This window comes from Eptesicus fuscus, chromosome 11 (assembly GCF_027574615.1).
Source record: "Eptesicus fuscus isolate TK198812 chromosome 11, DD_ASM_mEF_20220401, whole genome shotgun sequence".
NCBI classification, from domain to species: domain Eukaryota; kingdom Metazoa; phylum Chordata; class Mammalia; order Chiroptera; family Vespertilionidae; genus Eptesicus; species Eptesicus fuscus.
The window spans coordinates 88,359,286-88,381,918 of NC_072483.1; the positions used below are offsets into that span (position 1 = coordinate 88,359,286).

Genomic DNA, 22,633 nt, shown 5'->3' on the forward strand with positions numbered 1-22,633 from the left:
ACTGGCAACAACCAAATATTATTTTGGGGGGTAGTAAGAAACAATTACGCGTTTGAAAATGTTATGCCTATTGGATATTAATAGTCACGCCTTACGTGCTGGGATCGGGTTTGCCTGATTGTCTAGGTTGTATATGAAGACGGGTTGTGAGTTAGAGGGAGGCTATTAGGAAAGCAAATCCAGTGGTGGTCACTGGAATGTTAAGTGTGTGTTTCATTTTCCAATTTCTCTTGCTTGCAGAGTGGCAAAAATAGTCGCTCCCAAGAAGATCAAGCTGGCTGCAGCTGAAGGGGAGCTCAAAATCGCCATGGACGGTCTGAGGAAGAAGCAGGCCGCCCTGCACGAGGTGCAGGACAAGCTGGCCCGGCTGCAGGACAAGCTGGAGCAGAACAAAGAAAAGAAGGCTGACTTGGAAAACCAGGTACAGGCGGACGCCGGCGGATGTGGGCGAATGGTCCACTACTGTGAGTGAAAAGCATGTTCATGTTAGCACATCCCACAGCAATCCTCTTTTCCTGAGGGTCAGGAGCTGGTGACCTGTGGCCCACGGCCACATTCATCATCGCCCATTGTTATGGTCCACTCGCTAGTAATCATTTATAAACGATTCCATATTAAATGGCTATATAAGTACCTACCTGATATCCTCGATTTTACCTCTTGGGCCCCCGAGCCTAAAATATGTATCTTCCTTTGGTGCTTTCCTTCTCCAAAAGAAAAAAAAATTGCCAATCATCTCTGCCTTGTATTATTAAAATATCAAGCTAGATTATTTAAATTATTCTTCATGTTATCTATAGGTGAGGAAATGGAGAGGCAACATGTTAATTGACTTGGGTTGTGCAAGAGTTCATGGCAAAGCTGAGATTGGAATTCAACACCCAGCGCCACGCTGCGGCCTCTGACAGTGTCTCTAAGACTGAAAACATTGCTCTGACTCAGCGGTCACGAGCTGGTGGTCCGTGGACCACTGGTGGTCTGTGAGGTCTGAAAGGTTGGCGACCGCTGCTCTCACTCATACAGCGATACTGTTTGCAAAAACGAACTGCTAAAGTCTGAGCATTCCCAGAAAAGAGGTCAAAATACTTTGTGCCAGTCAAACGGTGTTGGGTGCTTCTTATATGGAAGGCACTGTTGTATGTGCTATCTCATTAATTCCCTCAATAAGTGAGGGAGGTAATCTCTTTGTACCATTTTGTAGAAACTAAAGCACAGAGAAGCTGAGCAACTTGTCCACAGATAACCCAGGGTCTAAGCATTACGGCTAAGTTCTGAACCCCGGCAATCTGACCCTAATAGCCATGCTCTGTCCCATGGTACCAGACTGCCCCCTCCTGTAGGATAGGTGCACATATTCTATATTTGTGCAAATATGTGGCTAATATTTAGAAATGCGACCTATCATTGAGCATGCTTTCCAAGTGATCAGTTTTAGTTTAAATAATATAACTGACGGTATGTTGTTGCTCACTCTAAATATGTTTCAACTCTGCTGTATGTTTGACATTTTTATTTTTCAAAGTAAAATGTTAAAAATTATGGTGATGTAAAATGAATATATGCATATGTCTACTAAAAACCTGCTCTTGGAGGAGAAATTTTAGCTAAAATATTTTTACTTACTTGTTTCTTCTGACAACTTTATTATAGTCCAAGGCCTGATTTACCACTATAAGATCATTGAGAGAATAATGGATGAAGAAAGACAGAAACTATTAGAAAAGGGAAAATTAAAAAAGAAAAGGTTTAAATTTAGCAGGTATCAAAAATATTACCAATTAGATACCTTTTGCTTTTTTAAACCTATCTTTAGGTAAATTGATGCAGTATTTTATATCTTTTAATCTAAAAGCAATTATTTAATATAAGTGTTAGTAGCATTAGGAAAAGTATAAACTAAATTTTTATTACAAAATAATATGTCTCTGTTTTTATCAATTATTTACTCCCTCTTTTAAAAAAATATTTTTATTGATTTCAGAGAGGAATCACTCCCCCTAATGGGGATCGAGCCCGCAACCTGGGCATGTGCCCTGACTGGGAATCCTATATAATAAAAAGCGAGTATATAAATTGACCGAACAGCGGAACGACTGGTCTCTATGATGCGCACTGACCACCAGGGGGCAGATTCTCAATACAGGAGCTGCCCCTTGGTGGTCAGTGCACTCCCATAGGGGGAGCACCCCTCAGCCAGAAGCCCTGAACAGGGCTCACGGCTGGCGAGCGCAGTGCTAAGGATGTCTGACTGACAGCTTAGACCTGCTTCTAAGCCATCAGTTGGACATCCCCCAAGGGCTCCTGGACTGCAAGAGGGCACAGACTGGGCTGAGGGACCTCCCAAGTGCACGAATTTCATGCACCAGGCCTCTAGTTGAACCATATCCTCCTGGTTATGAAACCATTGAACCACACTGGTCAGGCTATTTACTTCCTCTTTTCATGTGAATTATTTAATTTTGAGCCTTGAGATAAACTTTACTTAATCTTGTCTTCTCCCAAAAATAATGATGCTAAATCACTTTATTTTTTTAATTTTAAAAATGTATTTTTATTGTTTTCAGAGAGGAAGGGAGAGGAAGAGGGAGAGAGAGATAGAAACATCAATGATGAGAGAGAATCATTAATTGGCTGCCTCCTGCAGGCCCCCCACTGGGGACCAAGCCCACAACCTGGGGCATGTGCCTTTGACTGGAATCAAACCCAGGACCCTTTAGTCCACAGGCCAATGCTTTATCCACTGAGCCAAACTGGCTAGGTCTAAAATAAATCAAAATAATTCAGGTATTCTATTGAAATATTGCCATTGCATGGTTTGACTTGGTTTCTCCCCCCCCCCAAGTTTGCTACCTTCATAACTGCCCTTTTTATTTGCTAATCACATGGCTTAATTATGTGTAATCAAATTTGGTTAACAGTCCTTTGCACAAAGCAGGCTCTCAGCTGTGGATCGACGCCCCCAGGTAAGGTTATTTGCAGGTGTCTGAGTAGGTTGATACATTTAACAACTTGAAAATTGTACTTTGTAAGTAAGCATAAGTTATTAAAACTTTTAAACATTTAACCTTTAAATTATCAAATCAACCATCAGTTAAATGAGTGGGAAATGTTCAGAGAATACTAAAATCAAATGCATTTAGATGGTTGAAATGGAGGGGGAACATCTATATTTGCAAGAGAATGTTCTTCATTACTTACCTTTTAGTGTCTCGTACTATAGGTCATCTCCTTAAATAAAATTATCTTTGCATTCCATGATAAATACCATTATGAATTTCATAAATTGTATTCATGGACAGACTTTTATTAGGGAAAAATTCTCAAACATTCTGAACTTCCCAGTGTTCACAATGAGATAGCTCACGTTTCCTTTAGAGGGTTAAAAAATTCCAATGGAAATTTGTAATTAAAAAGTACTAATTTCTCTCTGAGGGTAAAATCTTGCAGGATTTTATAACTCATTCTACTGTGGCTGCTGACACACTCACTCTTGCCTTTGAGGTTGACTTGTGCAGCAAGAAGCTGGAACGCGCTGAGCAGCTGATTGGCGGCCTCGGGGGTGAGAAAACCCGCTGGAGCCAAACGGCCCTGGAGCTGGGGCTGCTGTACATCAACCTGACCGGCGACATCCTCATCTCCTCGGGGGTCGTGGCCTACCTGGGCGCCTTCACCTCCAACTACCGCCAGGTAAGGGGCAGGCAGAGGGCCAGTGACTGCTGGGTCTTCCTGCCCCTCCCAGGGCAGCCGGCATTGGCCTGAGGGACGTTTGTGTGTGTGTGTGTGTTTTGCTAAGTGTGAGAAGAAAGTGTCCTTCCATCTTGTCTCAAAGGATAAGAGATCTTTCTTTTTCACAGCAGCGTAGTACTCCGTGGTGTAGATGTCCCACAGCTTTTTTATCCACTCACCTGCTGATGGGCACCCGGGCTGTTTGCAGCTCTTAGCTATGGTGAATTGTGCTGCTATGAACACAGTGGTGCATATATCCTTTCTGACTGGTGTTTTGAGTTTCTCAGGATATATTCCCAGAAGTGGGATCACTGGGTCAGATGGCAGTTCCATGTGTAACTTTTTTAGGAAACACCGCACTGTTTTCCATAGGGGTCTCACCATCGGCATTCCCACCAGCAGTGCACGAGGGTTCCTTTTAAGTCATGAAACCATAAAGATCCTTTGCACAGGCAGCAAAATATCAGACATCTCACGGAGCAGCAGCATTTTCACTGGTACAACGCCTAGGGCAGTGGTCGGCAAACTCATTAGTCAACAGAGCGGCAAACCACGGCTCGTGAGCTGCATGTGGCTCGTGAGCCGTAGTTTGCCGACCACTGGCTAGGGCAAGAGAAACTAAGGGAAATAAACAAGTGGGGCTACATCAAAACAAAACGCTTCTGCACAGCGAAGGAAACCAGCATCAAAACAAAAAGGAGCCCACCGAATGGGAGAACGTATTTGCCGATGAAACATCTGATAGGACTTTAATATCCAAAATGTATAAAGAACTCATCCAACTCAACAAAAGAAAGACAAGCAATGCAATTAAAGAGGACCTGAATAGACACTTCTCCAAAGAGGACATACAGATGGCCAAGGGACATACGATAAAGCGTCGCTAATCATCGGGGAGATGCAAATTAAAACGACAATGAGGACCACCTCACACCTGCCAGCATGGCCACCATCAGCAGATCAGCAAACGAGTGCGAGTGCGGGAGGATGCGGAGGAAAGGGAGCCCACGTTCTGGGCTGCGCCTCTCCCTCCTCTTCCGCAGCAGCTGGGCGGTGAGAGCAGTAACCGGGCCGGAGTCCCTCCGTTGGCTCCGGCAGGGCCCGGGGGTGGGCACTGGCTCCTGCGGGGCGGCCCAGGCCAGGCTGACCGCGCCCCAGGCAGCGCCAGGCCTGTCCGCCCGGCTCCTCCCACGGCCTCGCTCCAGCACTGGGTCCTGCCATACCAGTCCCTGCTTCTCCCAGCGGCGCGGCCAGCAGGCCCCTGCCACATGCTTCCAGGGAGCGCTGGGGTGCAGAACCGAGACCTGGGAATTGACCGACAGAAGCAAAGTGACCATCAAGATACAGCCAAAGCCACAGCTCCTCCTGTGAACACACATCCCCGTCCTGGCTGCTGATCATGGAGCCCCCTCACCCAGGAGCCCCGCCATCCAGGAGCCCCCTCATACAGGAGCCCCCTCATCCAGGAGCCCCCCCACCCAGGAGCCCCCTCACCCAGGAGCCCCCTCATCCAGGAGCCCCCTCACCCAGGAGCCCCATCATCCAGGAGCCCCCTCATCCAGGAGCCCCCCCCCCCCTCACCCAGGAGCCCCCTCATCCAGGAGCCCCCTCACCCAGGAGCCCCCTCATCCAGGAGCCCCCTCACCCAGGAGCCCCCTCACCCAGGAGCCCCCTCATCATGAGCCCCCTCACCCAGGAGCCCCCTCACCCAGGAGCCCCCTCACCCAGGAGCCCCCTCATCCAGGAGCCCCCTCACCCAGGAGCCCCCTCATCCAGGAGCCCCCTCACCCAGGAGCCCCCTCACCCAGGAGCACCCTCATCCAGGAGCCCCCTCACCCAGGAGCCCCCTCATCCAGGAGCCCCCCCCCAGGAGCTCCCTCACCCATGAGCCCCCTCACCCATGAGCCCCCTCACCCAGGAGCCCCCTCACCCAGGAGCCCCCTCACCCAGGAGCCCCCTCATCCAGGAGCCCCCTCACCCAGGAGCCCCCTCATCCAGGAGCCCCCTCATCCAGGAGCCCCGCCATCCAGGAACCCCCTCATCCAGGATCCCCACCATCCAGGAGCCCCCTCATCCAGGAGCCCCCTCATCCGGGAGCCCCCTCATCCAGGATCCCCCCCACCCAGGAGCCCCCCCACCCAGGAGCCCCCTCATCCAGGAGCCCCCTCACCCAGGAGCCCCCTCATCCAGGAGCCCCCTCATCCAGGAGCCCCCCCACCCAGGAGCCCCCTCACCCAGGAGCCCCCTCATCCAGGAGCCCCCTCACCCAGGAGCCCCCTCATCCAGGAGCCCCCCCACCCAGGAGCCCCCTCACCCAGGAGCACCCTCATCCAGGAGCCCCCTCACCCAGGAGCCCCCTCATCCAGGAGCCCCCCCCCAGGAGCTCCCTCACCCATGAGCCCCCTCACCCATGAGCCCCCCCACCCAGGAGCCCCCTCACCCAGGAGCCCCCTCACCCAGGAGCCCCCTCATCCAGGAGCCCCCTCACCCAGGAGCCCCCTCATCCAGGAGCCCCCTCATCCAGGAGCCCCCTCACCCAGGAGCCCCCTCATCCAGGAGCCCCTCACCCAGGAGCCCCCTCATCCAGGAGCCCCCTCATCCAGGAGCCCCCTCATCCAGGATCCCCACCATCCAGGAGCCCCCCCATCCAGGAGCCCCCTCATCCAGGAGCCCCACCATCCAGGAGCCCTGCCATCCAGGAGCCCCCTCATCCAGGAGCCCCCCCCCCACCCAGGAGCCCCCCACCCAGGAGCCCCGCCATCCGGGAGCCCCGCCATCCAGGAACCCCCTCATCCAGGAGCCCCCTCATCCAGGAGCCCCCCCCCCCCCCACCCAGGAGCCCCGCCATCCGGGAGCCCCGTCGTCCATCCCATTGTGCTAGCAAGAAGCTCACAGGCAGGTCAGCCCTTCCTGGCTTCATTGCAGCAACCTGGCCCTGCCTTTTCCTCAGGCATCTCTAAGGTCGCTGTCCCTCCTGCGAGTTCATCCTTCGAGTCCTCTCCAGAACCTCTCTCTGAAGGCAGGTCGCACCCCATCGAGAGCCTTCTGTTCAGTTGCAACGTCAGTGCACGTGCTGCCGAAGCGAGCACCCCGTTCCCTTCTAAACAGCGTTATGGAGGCGACTTCAGCGTCCTGCCCCGGCCGCCTGCGCTTCCGCGTTCAGACCCTGCCCGTGGCCTCCGCTGGCACCCCTCCCTGGCCTTAGACCCACTGGCAGAGCCTGGGGATTCACCTCCTCCGGCCCAGGCCTCAATGAAGGACTGACAGGTGGGGGACACAACAGGGCACTCAGGTTGTAGTCATGACTGCAAACGAAGATCCTGTGATTGTGAGACAGGCGCCTGGCAGACAACACAAGTGGTAAAAATCAGCCTCAGTAAGGGAGCGATTTGGACGCGGGCGCCGCTGGTGGGATGCAATGAGAACGCATCTCCTCTGTCATGTTCCTGCCCAAGGTGCAGGGCACCACTGAATCTCTGGGAACATCACACAGACCCCGCTAGGGGCCATTCTGCAAAATGACTGGCTAATCAGTCAGGGAAGTTCTCAGCTCCCCCCAGACCTAGGGAATGTTGGTCAGGCCTCTCAGCAGGAACCCGTGGGAGGTGGCAGTGCCCCCCACGCCCTCTCAGCCAGCATCACTTCACACCCAGCGTCTCATCCCTTCCTCTCCCCCCCACCCCCCCGGGCTGACACCAACGACATGTACACCCACCTTCTCCGTGCCTCCTCCTGACCTATTTTCTCCCTGGTCGTGTCTTTCACCATTTCTGAATTCTTTCATCTGTAACCTCACGTGGGTCCTTGATTTCTGACTTCTTTGGGTGCGAACCTGGCTTGGAAGTCCCTGTTTGGCTCCTGAGCATCCCGGGTGGGGTACCCAAACTCCAGTCTGTGTCCTGATCCTTGTTGGTGTCTAAACGCCCGCCATGGTTCCCGCCCCGGGGCACGTGAGAACCAGCAACGCGCGTTTTCCAGGTCCCCTGCCCGTTCGAGCTGGATTCACGTTACACAATAACCTGTATTCGGTTTGCTGGCCATTTGTAATTTACAGAGAATGTGCAGAAACACCTGGTGGCCTCCAACTGCTTTGTCAGGCGAAGCTGTAGAAGAATGACACTTGGGCCCTAACCGGTTTGGCTCAGTGGGTAGAGCGTCGGCCTGCGGACTGAAGGGTCCCAGGTTCGATTCCGGTCAAGGGCACACACCTTGGTTGCGGGCACATCCCCAGTAGGGGGCATGCAGGAGGCAGCTGATCGATGTTTCTCTCTCATCGATGTTTCTAACTCTCTATCCCTCTCCCTTCCTCTCTGTAAAAAATCAATAAAATATATTTTTTAATAAAGAAGAAGAAGAATGACACTTGGCAGTTACTTTTCCGTGTACAAAATCCTGGCTCTGTGATGAAGTGACCTGTCTAAACTCTACCTTAACGTTGGATATAATTAATTTTCTCTTGAATACATAGAGTTGTCGTGTTAAGTTATCATTTTATTTGAAAAGAATCTGGTAGACACAAATCATTTGTTAGGTCGAACTTCAACCACGGTTTGTTGACTCGGTGAATGAAGCGTCAACAGAGAGTCTGCAGGTAGCACCCTCTGACCTTGTGTGTTTTCTCCCCGTGTGTCTGAAAGAACCAAGTGAAGGAGTGGACGTACCTGTGCAAGGGCCGGGGCATTCCCTGCTCCGAGGACTACTCCCTGATGGGGATCCTGGGAGAGGCCGTGACCATCCGCACCTGGAACATCGCCGGGCTGCCCTCTGACTCGTTCTCCATTGACAACGGGATCATCATCATGTAAGAAAAGCACGCTCTCACAGACGGCCTCCGCGAGCCGGGAGGGTCGTTTGTGCGCGCAGCTTTGTAAACAGGCATAGCCAGCGTACTTCGCTGGTACTGAAGAAAACTTTTTTTTTTAAATATATTTTATTGACTTCTTACAGAGAGGAAGGGAGATGATAGTCAGAAACATCGATGAGAGAGAAACATCGATCAGCTGCCTCCTGCACACCCCCCGACTGGGGATGTGCCCGCAACCAAGGTACATGCCCTTGACCGGAATCAAACCTGGGACCCCTCAGTCCGCAGGCCATTGCTCTATCCACTGAGCCAAACCGGCTAGGGTGATAGTATTGAAGAAAACTTTTTGCTTAATTAGCTAAGTTAAATATGAATAATCACTTCCTTTTCCTATTAATATTGGAATAGTTGAGTATTAGAGACCATGGTAGACAAACAAAAACCCCCAGATTACTTGCTTAATTTAATTTTTTTTACTTGCTTAATTTTAAATCAATCTTCAGCAAATAGAGCAAAACCCTACCATTAAAAACAAACAAACAGCCCTAGCCGATTTGGCTCAGTAGATAGAGTGTCAGCCTGCAGACTGAAGGGTCCGGGGTTCGATTCTGGTCAAGGGCACATACCCAGGTTGCAGGCTCGATCCCCAGTAGGGGACATGCAGGAGGCAGCCAATCAATGATTCTCTCTCATCATTGATGTTTCTATCTCTCTCTCCCTCTCCCTTCTTCTCTGAAATTAATTAAAAAATATATTAAAAACAAACAAACAAACAAACCCTACCATAAGTCAATAAAGTCTAGAATTTTGATTCCCAGGGTTTTGTTATCGCAGGTTAATGAAAGGTGCAGTGGGTTGTTGGTGGTGATGGTTTTGCACGTTCCAAATTCTGTATTAGTCTCTGCTGGGTGTGGGCTATTCTCAGTGATACGGATACATTTCTGGGTCATGGCTGAAGGAGCTTTTACAACAATGGCTGCTATTCCTGGAATCTCCCTGTTAGTAGATAAATCCCAGGGAGACTGGACTGGGAGAATACTGGAGGCTCACCTAGCCTTGCTTTTACCCCAGGTCCTATCTCCCAGAAACGAAGGCCTTCAGCCTGCCCCGTGTGAGGACAATAAAAAAACTGTGCCATTTCCAAGTTCACATGTCCATGGGCCTTTTATCGCTAGCCTTCTTGGGGGTTTCGCATGTGAGGAGTAGTGCAGGTCAACCGTCAGTAGAAAATGCACAGCTCTGTGTTACATGACTATTTGGACTAGTTGTTAGTTTACTGCTGAAAAAGTAATTGAGGTGAAAGCACTTAAAAATGGTTGAGGCGTGTGAAGTTTAAAAATAGAGTTAACCACTAATATGTGAAGACTAGTTATTCTTGAACTTTTTGTCTGTAGCATTTATGAAAATTATCCCACAAATTAAAACTCTGGTGAACACATTTCTTTACTGCTCAACCACTGATCTTGACTTATGGCTTCCTTAGCATTTATTTACGGAATTATTCTGCAGGGATCTGAGCTATGTGCAACTTGAATATAATATAAAACAACACAACACCTGATGAGAACACCTAAAGGAAGTTGGAGAAGCAGTTACTGCTGGGGATTTGAGACACACGAATCCTCAGAGCTGGGCCCTGGACGACGTCTAAAGCGTTCTGGGTTTCGCTACCTGGACCTGCTGCAGTTTCCCTGCTGGGCCTGGTCACAGGTCAAAGCCGGAAACCAGAAAACACCCCACGGGAAACTCTCCACCTCCTTATGGGTCGTTCCTCAGGTTTTAGCTGCCTTCCCATTCACTTGTTATTCACTTTTTAGAACCTGCTTTTTGCATTTCCCCCAGAGTGACCCAGTGGGAGAGGCTGGTGACAATGTGCTTGGCCCAGCGTGGTCAGCACCGGAGTCCTCGCCTCTGCTCTTGAGCTCCTGTGCCGTGGGCCGGGAGTCTCTTAGAAAGTGTCCATGGTTAGGATGAGTTAACCGGTATGGTGTTTGTCAGGTGTTCTTCGCTATTTCCATTTCACTAGATTATCACATTCAAGCTTGGTTTGATCTAGGAATATACGATTCAGTGGGGTGATGCAGTTAGGAAATTATAGGGTTACCATAATAAAGTATTACCACTATATGCAAGCACCTTAAAGGTAATATGGGTGAATTGCTGAAGTGCAGAGAGAAAGGAGAGCAAGATGGGCTTTGTGGGCTGCGGGGAATTTGAACTGACCTTGAAACATGAGTGGGAGTTAAACACAGAAGGATGGGGAGGAAGTACATTTTGGACATAAAAACAGCATGAACATGGGTATTGTGGCTAGAAAATTGGAAGCAACAGAAGGAAAAGTGAGTCATTGCATTTCGTTGGGGAACATAAATGCAGTCTAACACTCACACAAATCCTCCAAACTTAAACATGTTTCTAAAATGTGACAGAATGAAACCTTTACATATTCATAAGCTGTGTCCCTTTCTAATTTCCCTTCTCACACCCTGTAACTCCTCTTGGATATGATTCTCTTTTATTAGTTGAATGCATCTAAGATGTAAAGCTCCTCTTTGGGTCTCATTTCTTCTTAAATAGATGGACTGAGTTGTTCCTCCTCCGTATCCTCCCCCCCCCGCCCCCAACAACGCATTTGTCGGAGCCCTAGCCCTCAATGTGACTGTCTTTGGAGGGATGGCCTCTAAGGACTTACTCAGGTTCAATGCGGTCAGAAGGGCAGAGCCCTAACCCAGCAGGACTGGTGTCGTTCTGAGAAGAGGGAGAGACACCAGGGTGCGTGCACAGAGGGCTGTGCTGCCTGCAAGCCAGAGGGGGCTCTGCAGTCACCAAACTTGCAGCACCTTGACCTTGGACTTCCAGCCTCCAGGACCGTGAGACATAATCTCAGGCGATGGGAGACACACCGTGGTACTTTGCTACGGCAGCCCAAGGGGACCAGTGCATCACATGATGCTGGTACTAGAGGATGGGACCATCTTCTTTACCACAGAAGCGACATGTTTTGTGACCTCCATGTTAGAAAATATGGTCACGTCCATGGGGGGGGGGGAAATGTCATCCAATTAAATCCTAAACTCCAGGTGTGATGACACCGAATAGGAGCTGTTATCTTGTTCCCATCCCCCTGTATGTCTTTTACTTGCCCCAGTTTCCTTTTATTTCCTCCCCCTGCTCTTCTGATGTTCTGTGTGAGCTTTCTGTGTGAGCTTTTGTAGACTTTCCTGAAGGAAGTGGCCGCTATGATGGCTGTGTTTACTGCAACTTCTAAGAGAAAGGAAAAATGCCAACCACATTTTACACAAGGCAGAAGGTGATTTGGTTGGTACTATCTGGCGATGGCAGGGACTGGTTAGCCTTTGTGACCCCACAGGATCCTGGGAAACAAACCGCGCATCTCCTGGTTCACTGTTCTTGTTCTTATCATAAAAGGGAGGATATGAGTGAGAATAAAGCAGTAAGTGTGAGCTCTCCCAGGGCGCAAAACCCTGACTTTCTGAGAAGAGATCTCTGTCCATAAGGAGCTCACAATCACTAGGTAATCACTAGGTACATAAGTGCCATTAACTATATAAGTTTCTGAAATAAATACTGAGTTAACCCTTAAGGGTCCATGGCTATTACGAAGGTTAGGTGATAAAAAATTACACTTTTCACCTTTTTCTAGACCATTTTATCTTTAATGATCTAGAGTTCAAAGAGAAACATGACGTCTCAATTCTTTCTCTTTCTCTGGTGTACAAATGACAGCCGAGAGTGGCTCAGGAGCAGAGCGATTTGCCCCAGGTCACATGAGTGTACAAATGACAGCCGAGAGTGGCTCAGGGGCAGAGAGATTTGCCCAGGTCACATGAGTCATTAATGGCCAGGCCTACCCGAGAACTCGAGTTCCCTCACTTCCATCACTGTGAATAGTTGTCACTGTGACTTAATTAGCAAAAGCAGCAAATGTTTTCAAAATGCAATCTAACATACAGAGAACTGCAATTTTCCAAAAGAAGAAAAGCCCCAGCGTTCAGTTGGCCAGCTGGCTTTTGGAGTTGCCATTCTAGTAGCCCGCTCAATGTAGATGTCTGCGTCAGGAGCACAGCTCCTTACAGGAAGTTAGAAAGAAAGGCATTCCTATAAAGCATACATTGTAAGCGATGCGTGTGACATGAAACAGCATGGAAACGAGTCATAGCTTGACCAGCATCGTCTTTCTTGTCCCTTTCAGGAACGCGAGAAGGTGGCCTCTGATGATAGACCCTCAAGGTCAGGCCAATAAATGGATCAAGAACATGGAAAAGGCTAACAGTCTGCAGCTGATTAAATTCAGTGACCCTGACTACGTGAGGACCCTGGAGAACTGCATCCAGTTTGGTACCCCTGGTACGTAGGTGGATCACAGGCACACATTACGGAAATGCCTGGGGAGGGCTCCATTAACCCCAAAGGGGGAAGGTTGTTCCTTTTTTAAAAAAATAAGTGTGTTGGATTAATCTTAAATAATGACTTTATTAGTGTCTTTCAGTGTTTATTGACAATCAAGTGAGAACTTTAGATATTCTAGTTCCAGAAGGTTAGGATATTTTCTTTGTCTCAAAATGCATTTCTGATGCATCCTCTAATTGAGCTGTTTTAGTTTTTGTTTGTTCTTTGTTGTTCTTTAGTTCTTATTATAACTGCACGTCTACAATGAAAAGGGCCACTTGATATGCCAAAAGTATTTTAACACAGCGTTAGTCCAATTATCTATTTATTCTTCTCTCAACTTACCCTATAAAAATGGCAGAGGAGGAAGTACACATTTTACGTGGCCGACTGTTATCTGCCATTAACAAGGGAGAGATCAGAAACATGGCCAGGATTCTTCAATAAAGCTCTATGCACATGTCACACTTGTCAAAACTAAGAGCAGAATAGTTATGATGGGAGTTAATTGGGGTTATTAGTCACATTTTAAATTCATGTTGCCCATCAGATTTGACTCTTTACTTGATCAAATAAATGGAAACATGATGAACCGACAACATATTTAGCCTCAGGACAAGTTTAGCAAATCCCAGGTACTGTGAGAGCTAGTGCTGTGAGGAAAAATAACCACAGATATACCAGGTGGTCTCGCAGGCATTCTATTTTTGTATATTAATAATGAGTTAGTCTTTAAAATATTAATTACAATTTTAGGTTCTGTTAGGGTAGGCATAAAAGGAACTAAGTCTACTAATAAAATCTGTGTGATACACACACACACCCACACTCACACCCACCCACACACTCAGAATTTCCTTCATCTATCTGGTGATCTTAGAGTATAATGATAGGAGTTACAAAAAAAGGGAATATGATCTCTACTCTCAAATGTCTTGCTTTTTTGAACAGACAGGATCGGATACTACATGTAGCTAATTGTAATGAAAATAGGAAGTGGAGGAACGTGGCTAGCCTTCACCAGAACCACTGTGCTGTGATGGGAAGGCTCTGGAAATAGAGTAGCTGCCCCGTCACTCAATGCCTCGTTCCGTGACTTTGCTGAGACTCAGTTCCCCATCTGTGCGTTGGCCAGGAAGACAGAGTGACTGTACTTTGGGTACTTACCGCAGTATCAGATCAGCTCAATTTACATTGCTTCTCTGGTTGGAGACTTACTGTGTGGTTTATGGGTATCGTCTTTTAATTATGGTACATTAATATAATAGTTAATTATCTTAGTATAATCAGAAAGACACAGATGATGAAGTATGAGAATTCAGAGGACTCGGATTTCTTGAAGGAATTGGCACCATAAACACCTTGCATGATTAAAATGACCTAATTTAATTTGAATATTCAAATAATTTCCTTGACACAGGTGAAAAGAACAACTTAATGATAACTGAGCATCTACCACATGCTTGGCGTTCTGGAGATTTCTGTGATCTCAGCCACATACATTGGTGACAATATTGCATTATTTTAGATAGAAATGGGCCATGGAGCCAGTCTTCTCCTGTTTTTGAAACTGTAGGTCACACTGTGAGAGAGAAAGCCAACTTAGTTTTCTATTGCATTTCATTTAAAAATGCGGGTCTTGACCAGCATTTTTAAATGAAATGCAATAGAAAATAATAGGACATATTAGGCTGCCTAGCATGGCATAAAGGTAAGCATTCTTTCATGAAGTTTTAAAAGTTTTAGATGCATATGTGTATACTCGATTAAGATTTAAAATGGATTTCTTACTTGGAGTTGTGGCCATCAAAAAACAAATTGAAATCCAATACTGATTCCAACCACTTCATTTTATTAACAAGGTAGGTGAGGAGCCAGAGGATGTTAGTTACGTGGCTTGACCAGCTTGCACCCCTCATCGAGGGCAGTGCTGGACTGGTCCCCAAGTCTTCTGCCTTCGTCCAGCGCTTCTGTGTCATTTACACTTGCTTTAGCCTAGTTTTTGGAATGAAATACTTTAAAAAGAGATAACCATTATTTACAATGCCTTCTGACATTAGTCATCGGAAAGAGGTGAGAAATTTTAAATCTATTCCAGAAAGAGAAACAGATGGCATATTTTAAAACTTTTTATATTTAGCCTTCAAGTAAAGGGACCAGTTCCTGTCACAGCTTCACAATATAGGTGGTGGAAGACTCCTCCGTTCAGGGAGTTATCTGTAGACTAGAGGCCCGGTGCATGAAATTCGTGCGGGGGGGGGGGCCCTCAGCCCAGCCTGCACCCTCTCCAATCTGGGAACCTTCAGGGGATGTCTGACTGCCGGTTTAGGTCCAATCTCCGGGATCGGGCCTAAACTGGCAGTCGGACATCCCTCTCACAATCCTGGATCACTGGCTCCTAATCACTCACCTGCCTACCTGCCTGGTCACTCCTAACTGCCCCTCCCGCCAGCCTGGTCACCCCTTACTGACCCCCCCTGCCAGCCTGGTCTCCCCCAACTGCCCCTCTGCTGACCTAGTCGCCCCTAACTGCCCCCCTCTGCCAGCCTGGTTGCCCCCAACTGCCCCCCTGCTGGCCTGGTCACTCCACACAGCCTGCTTGTTCAGTCGTTTGGTCGGCCCTCACTAACCCCCCTGCCGGTCATAGGCAGCCATCTTGTGAAGGCATGAGGGTCAATTTGCATATTACCTCTTTATTATGAAGGATGTTGGTCTATCCCAGGACAGCTCTGGCCAGTCGCCCCTCCCAGGCAGCCTGGGTGGAGAGGGCGGAGCTTCCTCCTCCTTCCTCACCCACAGGCCTCCCTTCTATTTGTTTATGTTGAGTTTTAGGACAAGATCCTCTTTGATAAAATATCCTGCTGCTTAAGGGGAAAAAAATGTTTCAAAGCCAAAGTTCTAGAAAATAAAGAATGGTACATTTGTATTTGCTACACCCATGAATAAGGTATGCACGGAATAGTAATCCAAGATTGCTGGTAAATCAATTTTCATACATCAGTAAAGCTGGAAAAATAAAATAAGAAAAGTTTTAAAAGAGAAATCCATTTGTGTAGATCTTTCCATGGCTTTCCATGACCTCTATGAAAAAAAAAAATCTTTTCTTACCGGGTTCTTAGCGAACCCCCAGATGGGAGCCTGTCTTACTAACATCCCATCTCCCCGCTGTGCAGAGCATCCCCGGGGTGCAGAGCTACCTCCGGGGTCGGGGGCTGCGGGGGGCTGTGGGGGGCTGCGGGGGACTGAGGGGGGCTGTGGGGGACTGATGGGGACTGAGGGGGGCTGCGGGGGTCTGCGGGGGGCTGTGGGGGACTGAGGGGGGCTGTGGGGGGCTGCGGGGGGCTGAGGGGGGGCTGTGGGGGGCTCTGGGGGCTGCGGGGGGCTGTGGGGGGCTGTGGGGGACTGATGGGGGCTGTGGGGGGCTGTGGGGGACTGATGGGGGCTGCGGGGGGCTGTGGGGGACTGATGGGGGCTGCGGAGGGCTGCGGGGGGCTATGGAGCACTGATGGGGGCTGTGGGGGGCTGTGGGGGGCTGTGGGGGACTGATGGGGGCTGTGGGGGACTGAGGGGGTTGTGGGGGGCTGCGGGGGGCTTATGGGGGCTGTGGGGGGCTGCGGGGGGCTGCGGGGGGCTGCGGGTCCAGCCCGGGGCTCAGGTGACGCGGGCTCTCTCTGCTCTGCCCCAGTGCTGCTGGAGAACGTGGGGGAGGAGCTGGACCCCATCCTGGAGCCGCTGCTGCTGAAGCAGACCTTCAAGCAGGGCGGCAGCACGTGCATCCGCCTGGGCGACTCCACCATCGAGTACGCGCCCGACTTCCGCTTCTACATCACCACGAAGCTGCGCAACCCGCACTACCTGCCCGAGACCTCCGTGAAGGCGGGTGTCCCGGCCTCCCCTCCGCCCGGGCCCCCGGGAAGGGGCCGTGTCCTGCCCGCAGGTCCCGCCAGGCTGCAGCGGTGCCCGCGCCCTCTGTCCGCCCGGAGCCTCAGCCCCGGGAGAGCGAGGGGGGTCCGATCCCACAGGGGGCGCTGTGCTGGGTGTTCAGGTCAGAGAGCGGGGACTATAGGCACCCCTTCCTTTGCACAAAGTGCCCCGAGCTCCTCGTTGGAGCTGGGATTCAGGAGAGCATTTATCATTCTTCTGCCCGCGTTTACATGACCAAAGTGGCTAAAATCCTAGCCATCGCTGCCCGAGGGGAGCCAGGTGCAGGGTCAGTCGCTGGCGGGGTGCCCCGGGAGGCTGCCCCGCTCCTCATTCCAGGCCCGGGCCCTGGGCTGGGCGCCCCTGAGGAAGGAGGGTGGGGTGAGCCGGTGCGGAGGGGGGTGGGTGGAGGGGGGAGTGTGTGTGTGTGTGTGGGAGGGGGGGGGGGGGGGGGGGTTGGAGGAGAGCTCTCATTCACAGGCCGGGAGGAGAGCTCGGTAAGAAAGACGGATCCCGATTTTGCAAGTTACTTACGGAGACCAGATTGGCCCGGGAGCTCCAGAGCTGCCCTTGAGGGGAAATGTTTACACTCGTGGTCACCTGCCCGCAGAGGGCAGGAAGCCCGGATGGCACGGCGCCCTCCCCCAGAGGAACACACAGGCCTGGGGCGGAGGCTCCCTGGTCAATAACGGGGCCATCCTATGACCGGAGGACGTGGAGGAGCTGAGAGCCGGGGGTCCTCGTTACCAGGACGGCGGAGGCAGGGGGAGTGGCCCTTGAGCCCAGTTTTATTTTTTTATTTTATTTTTTAAATATATTTTATTGATTTTTTACAGAAAGGAAGGGAGAGGGAAAGAGGGAAACATCGATGAGAGAGAAACATCGATCAGCTGCCTCCTGCACACTCCCCACTGGGGATGTGCCCGCAACCAAGGCACATGCCCTTGACCGGAATCGAACCCGGGACCCCTCAGTCCCCAGGTCGACGCTCTATCCACTGAGCCAAACTGGTCAGGGCAATAATTAATGGGAGTAAATATGTTCTCTAAACCCCTGAAAAGTGTGCGTTGCTAACTTAGCTGTTAGGAGAAGCAGTGCCCTGCAGCAGTTAGGGGCCTGTTTCTGGAGCTGGACAACCTTGGCTCAAACCCCAGCTCTGTCACTTGCCAGTGGTGTGACTTGGCCACGTTATTAACCTCTCTCTGTGCCTCAGTTCCCTTATCCATAAAATGGGAATCATACATGTCTATCTCATAGAGTGATGTGAAGACTAGATCAATTAATCTATGTAAAATCCTCAGAATAAGGCCCAGCACGTATTATTATATGGGTATTAACTATTAGCATTATTCACTTATAATTATAGGTTAAAAAAGAATGAAACATAAAAGAAAATTACAAAATCCTAAAGCTGGGGTACAAAAAAAATGTTTTTTAAATAAATGGCAAGATGTCGCCCCAACAAATTTAAATAGATAGATAAATGACGTGGAAAACCTTTTTACTCTGCAGTAAAACCTCGGAAGATAGCACAATGAACATAAACCAGTTTTAGCTCCCTGATCACTAGCTGTAATAGAAGTCCTAACCCCTGTGGGGAGGAAACTGATCTATGAGTCACAACCGAAATCCTCGAGATCCCTGGAGGGTCTGATTGCTTCATTATTTTTAATTGCTGGGAGTGATTAAACATAGTGAAGCAGTTACTTGCTTTCATTTACAAATTAAAATACTTCCCCTTGATCCTATTTTTAGGATCTTTTATGTACCTTTTGCTTTCAGAAGCACCCAAGGCATGACAGCATGCTGTATAATCCTTTTGAATCTAAATGAAAATAATATTAGGAAGCCATATTTGTATAATATTCTTCTAGTTATTTTTATGGGTTTTGGCTGTTTCTTTTATTTTTTCTTCACCATTTATCCCCCCATACCCTCTTCCAACTCCCCCCACCTCCCCCCACACAAAATCACCACACTGCTGTTTGAGATTTTTTGAGATCAATATTTTGCAAATCCAACCGTTTGCTCACAAATTTGTGAGCAAACGGTTGGATTTGCAAAATATTGATCTCAAAAAATCTCACATTAATGGAATGTCAATGACTACCTCTTTGTGTCTGAATACAATGGGGTACAAGTTGTAAAACATGCATTTCACTAACCACCGTGACTCTGGATTGGGGATTAAAGCAAATGTAACCTGTGCACTTGGTTCTCATGCCAACAGGGAAGATCTCTTGAAAGATTTAGTTACAATTTTTTTCACGAACGAATGCCAAACAGTAGAGAATTACATACCAACATTTCATGAGCTTTTTGAATTGCTCAATTTCAAGAATTGCTTGTTATCCCATTTAAATTCACGATTTTGCCCATGCAATCTCGATACTTAGTGGCATCCAACCCTGTCATGGGGTAAGTGAGGGGGAAAGTTGAGAAGGCACCCTCCTAGGGCATTGCATGAAGCTGTTATACAATTCCCCATCACATGTAGGAAATGTTTTTATAGAATCAAAATTACTGTCTTCCTGCAGAAGAAATATTCTCTTACCGGGAAAGGTGGGGCGACACAGGGTCTCCCAGTCAGCGGGCAGAGCTGCAGCACATGTAGACATTTCATGGTTTGTGTGCATGGGATTCCACAGTCAGTCAGCATCCCTAAATCAAAGGCACATGGAAGGGGATGCTCAATACATAGGTGAGGACCTTACTCAAGACCTGAGGGCAGGCAGATTGCAAGAGAGATGTTGGGTGAGGAGAGCAAGTGTTCAAATTAATAAAGGTCGATATGTTCAAGGTCGATATGTTCAAGGTCGATATGTTCAAGGTCAATTAAGTGTTTACTGGCTTATGGGTTTGTTGATGACTAGAGCCGGAAAGTTCCAGCAGTTGATTGCTGTGTGTGGATGAGGGAGTGGAGGCAGGGGCGAGAGCAGGTTGTAGAGGGCTGAAGGATGATTGGGGTGGAGACAGAAAGCCTGTATAAGCAGCATCTTCACTAAGTATGGCTATGAAGTCACCAACAGCGGGCGTTCCATAGCCGAAAGGGATTGTGGGAACAAAAGAATGATTTATTTTCGTGTTGCTTGCTTTTTAAAAAGAGGGACCTGAGCATGAACCAGGAAAGGGGTGGGGGTTAAGATGTAGGCAGCAGAGGGAGAGGGGCCTGGAAGAGCCATTATGTACGCAGCAGGTGTCAGCACGCTGCACCCTGCTGGGCATCACTGAGATGTACATTCCTCAGCTCCCAGAAGGGGCTGGTTGTCAGCCTGTAAACTCCATGTTATGATTATGGGAGTGTAAGTATATACTTCACTGTGACAGTGATGGCAGTGTCCCTCCCCCCCCCCCCCCCCCCCCGCCCTTAACTCACTGCGTAAGATTTCCTTTGTTGCACTTCTAGGATCCTTAAAATACAACCCAGCTGGTCCAGCCCAAATGAGAGAGGGTTTGCGGCCTGATTCTAACTGATTTTGAGGTTAACAAATTATTAGAAATTGGACCAGTTTGAAAGAAAAATAATTTTTTAAAAATATATATTTTTATTGATTTCAGAGAGGAAGGGAGAGGAGAGAGAGATAGAAGCATCCATGATGAGAGGGAATCATTGACCCGCTGCCTCCTGCACGCCCCCCACTAGGGATCGAGCCCACAACCCAGGCCTGTGCCCTGACTGGAATTGAACCGTGACCTCCTGGTTCATAGGTTGATGCTCAACCACTGAGCCACAATAGCCGGGCTGAAATAAAAATAAATTGTTCACAAGAAAACCCCTTTAAAGCATTACATTTATGACCATAAGAAACTTGAGTGTGTTTTTAACCCAACGATCAAGCTTGCCTATTTCCTTAGCTATCATCTCTGCAAATTCCTCCTCTCACACACCCTGCCGTGGACACTAGAGTCTATTTGAAGGTCACACGTGAAGCACAAAAGCAGAGGCTTTCTCAGTAGAAACCAGGACCTGATGTGTGCGTATCCTTTCGTTTGTAGGTGACATTATTAAACTTCATGATAACCTCCGAGGGCATGCAGGACCAGCTGTTGGGGATTGTGGTGGCACGAGAAAGGCCGGACCTTGAGGAGGAGAAACAAGCCCTGATACTGCAAGGAGCCGAAAACAAAAGGTTTTTAACGCGGCGACACACAGGATGGTGTTTCCTTGTCGCAAGATCACTTCGAACCAATTGAAGTGCATCTTGAAGATCTGTTATGTTAGATTAAACAGGGGCACTGAATAGGAAGATGTAAGGGGGAAATATAAGGCATTACAGAGCTTCTGTGCGAACTTGGAACGTGCATTACCGAGTAGATTTTCACAGACAAGTTCTTAGGCACCAGAAGCAGGAGGCAACGTGCTTTCCACTTGTCACAAGGCTTTAGCACAAAAGCTCTCGTATCTGTTGTGGGAGGGAGCTCCGCTGTCTTCACGGAGCGCAGTCTGAATGAATATGTCACACCCACGGTCTGCTCAGAACATCTGTGTCTCAGGTAGAAGGGGGTTGGCTCGGTAAGCCATGGAAATTTCGGAAAATGGATGGAGCGATGCTTCCTGTGCCCTGGGGGCTGAGATGGGGATGGCAGGGTCGGCTGGCTTACCATCTCCCTCCAGTCACCGCATAAATGGTCGTTAGAGAGCCAAGTGGGGCAGAAGAGCCTGTCCTTCTGACATTTGAGAGATAAATGATACAGCATCACTGTGGCGGGTGTCTGTCCCAAAGGGATGCATTTCTTTACGTGACGAGCTCTTTGTTTCTTGGAAAAGAATGTGTACGCGAAGCGATGTCAATCGATTTCTTTTTCTCCTGAGAAAATTGTGTGTGTGTTTTTTCCCCCCAGGCAGTTAAAAGAAATAGAAGACAAGATTCTGGAAGTTCTTTCGTCTTCGGAAGGCAACATCTTAGAAGACGAAACTGCGATTAAGATCCTGTCCTCCTCCAAGGCGCTGGCCAACGAGATCTCGCAGAAGCAGGAGGTGGCCGAGGAGACCGAGCGGAAGATCGACACCACCCGCATGGGCTACCGGCCCATCGCCATCCACTCCACCATCCTGTTCTTCTCCATCGCCGACCTGGCGAACATCGAGCCCATGTACCAGTACTCGCTGACCTGGTTCATTAACCTCTTCATCCTGTCCATCGAAAACTCGGAGAAGTCAGAAATTTTAACCAAAAGGTGGGTGACGTAAATACTAGTGAACACTCGCTAGTGGACGCGTGGGCATTACCTAGCCGTGGGGGGCTTGCCCTGCTGTTTCGGGACGCTTCGAGCGTCGCAGGCGCTTAGCTAAAATGACTAGTCGTCATCCCAGAAATAAATGTGAGGGTTTGAAATTGAACCCATGTGACCAAATTCAGTCTGCCAGGAAAAGGCTTACGGAGATAGAGGGTTATAGTGGAATTCTAAAAGGAGGAAACATGAACCTCGTTTTAACATCTGCAAAATGGACTTGTGGTTGGAGAAATGGAAAGAATAGTTCAGACCCCTAAGAAATATGACTCTTACCCTCTGTAAGCTTGTATTCCAGAAGTTACTAATTCACATTTTTATATACGCATATGTAAACTTTGTCAAGTAACAGGCTTTTAAAAAAATGTCTCCTGTTGTGACCATTCGGTATATTTACAGAAGATACCTAATTTTACTGGTGGCTATTACACCCAGTAATGGAATTCAGACCTTAATGAGAATAAAATTTCATTTTGTTGCCAGTGAGATCAGTTTTAGTTTGGTGTAAAACATGTTTTTAATAGAGTCTAACACAAAATG

The 22,633-nt window shown here is 48.7% G+C and overlaps 1 protein-coding gene across 1 annotated transcript in view; it reads left to right on the forward strand.

The window, feature by feature from the left end:
• DNAH7 (dynein axonemal heavy chain 7) overlaps positions 1 to 22,633 on the forward strand; it is a 155,039-nt gene that overhangs the window by 96,410 nt on the left and 35,996 nt on the right. Inside the window, exons 44-50 of the mRNA XM_054722861.1 lie at positions 241 to 421; positions 3,502 to 3,687; positions 8,364 to 8,527; positions 12,744 to 12,898; positions 16,626 to 16,816; positions 20,858 to 20,991; positions 21,704 to 22,039. Of these exons, the coding sequence (XP_054578836.1) occupies positions 241 to 421; positions 3,502 to 3,687; positions 8,364 to 8,527; positions 12,744 to 12,898; positions 16,626 to 16,816; positions 20,858 to 20,991; positions 21,704 to 22,039 (1,347 nt within the window). The remainder of the gene's footprint in view (positions 1 to 240; positions 422 to 3,501; positions 3,688 to 8,363; positions 8,528 to 12,743; positions 12,899 to 16,625; positions 16,817 to 20,857; positions 20,992 to 21,703; positions 22,040 to 22,633) is intronic.